The sequence below is a fragment of the Gekko japonicus genome, unplaced genomic scaffold (genome assembly GCF_001447785.1).
Source record: "Gekko japonicus isolate JY-2015 unplaced genomic scaffold, Gekko_japonicus_V1.1 scaffold243, whole genome shotgun sequence".
NCBI lineage: Eukaryota > Metazoa > Chordata > Lepidosauria > Squamata > Gekkonidae > Gekko > Gekko japonicus.
In genome coordinates, this window is record NW_015168053.1 from 179,870 (window position 1) to 181,595 (window position 1,726).

The 1,726-nt window shown below is 46.2% G+C and overlaps 1 protein-coding gene across 1 annotated transcript in view; it reads right to left on the reverse strand.

Moving 5' to 3' along the window:
- The window catches only part of LOC107113120 (C-Jun-amino-terminal kinase-interacting protein 4-like), a 22,138-nt gene that overhangs the window by 16,443 nt on the left and 3,969 nt on the right, over positions 1-1,726 (reverse strand). The window contains exon 3 of the mRNA XM_015414386.1: positions 53-140. Coding sequence (XP_015269872.1) covers positions 53-140 — 88 coding nt within the window. The remainder of the gene's footprint in view (positions 1-52; positions 141-1,726) is intronic.

Genomic DNA, 1,726 nt, shown 5'->3' on the forward strand with positions numbered 1-1,726 from the left:
CTGCCCGACACCAACAAACTCTCTAAAGACCCAGTCACCAAGAGCTTCTTACCTCTAGGAGCCGTGGTGATTTGGGTGGTCCAGGGTCTGAAGTACTTGGCAGAAACTGTGGGGGCTCCCAGATGGGTGGGGGCTTCAACCTGACCATGTGAAAAATGATTAATTTCAGTTGCCCTATTCCTTTCTCTCTTTTTTTGTTGTTGTTGCTCCCCAATGGGGAATTTTTAATTGCATTTTTATAAGACTACAAACTATAACAGAAATGGGGAAGGGGACTACATATAAGGGATAAAGAAAAGATATCCACTACTGACTAAAAACCCAAGTGCGGAGATAATCAAATTAGCTTACATATACGCTATGTCTTAATCACGCTAATGCCATTATGAGTTGAGTTACATATCATGTTATCTCTTTCACAACTTAAACTGAACTGTTAACAAACAATACCCCTCAGCATCTAGCTTCCATACTTTCTTTTTCTTTAGAAGACGTGTTTTTTATTTTGAACAATATATACAACAGTACATTCATAACATATATTAACGCTATGCAATAATCAACTTTCTCAACCCTTAAGAGCCCTTTTAAAAATATAACCGATCCTTGTAATAAGAGTTGTTTGGAATCACTTCTTCTTCTGCTAGATAGTTCACCACTGGGAACCAAGTTGCTTGAAAACTTTTTTGGTGAGAGACAATTTTACCATATATAAAGTGCTCCCAAAGTTTGTTTTGCCGACATTGGAGAGTAGGTTGATTTTTGTTCTTCCAATACTGGGCTATTGATGTGTGCAATAGCATCTAGCTTCCATACTTTCAAAGGCACATTTCAGAGTCCTTCAGCCTTCATTTCCCCTTCCCCTGTCTCTCTTCCGCAATTTATAAGGGCTTTTTGGGGCTGGTGCCCCTTTCTCGGATAGAGAGTCCTCCCCGGAAGATCCCGAGTCCAGCTCGCCACTGGACTGACTGCCCATCCCTTCTTTTTCTTCCTCCTCTGCCAGTAGCCCTATTCCTGACCCCAACTGCTTAGCTGCCCCAGAAACGACCAGTGTCCCTAAACTCCCCTGAGGGTTCAAGCACACCTTTCTTCTCCACTGCGTCTGCCTCACAGGCCCATGCAGCGGTCCCTCCCCGCCAGGCTGGCTGTGGAGCACCTCTGCTTTGCCCCCTCTTTCCAGCTCCACCTTATCAAACCCTTTCTGCTGTATACCAAGAAGGAAGCCCTGAGGGGATACCTGAGCAACCGCATGGCAGCGTCTCAGCCACTTTCACACTGGCAGAGGCGGTGAAACACCAGGCCACCCCCCCCAGTTGCTAAGCAACCACAATAGGCTTTTCCCCATTCTCCTGAGCAATGTTCCCTCTAAGCTGTGGAGTCTTGTGAGCAAAAATTCTACTTTGTGAGCTACCGGCATTAAAGCTGTGAGCAAGAGATTTGGCTGCTGGATAAACTAGTTTGCTCTGGAGCCATCCCTTCCTGAGCGAAGACGAAAATGTGTGAGCTAGAGGCTAAAAAACTGTGAGCTAGCTCACACTGACTCAGCTTAGAGGGAACACTGCTCCTGAGATGTGTGAAACGGATCCTGGTTGAACGACAGCTGCAGTAGGGACAGAGGAAGCTGGATGCTCAGTATCTGGCCACAGAGCATGCCCCCCTCAGCCTCAGCACTGTGGAGAAATATCCCATCATTCAAAATTGGGGCCTCTCCCTAGGTACTGACAGC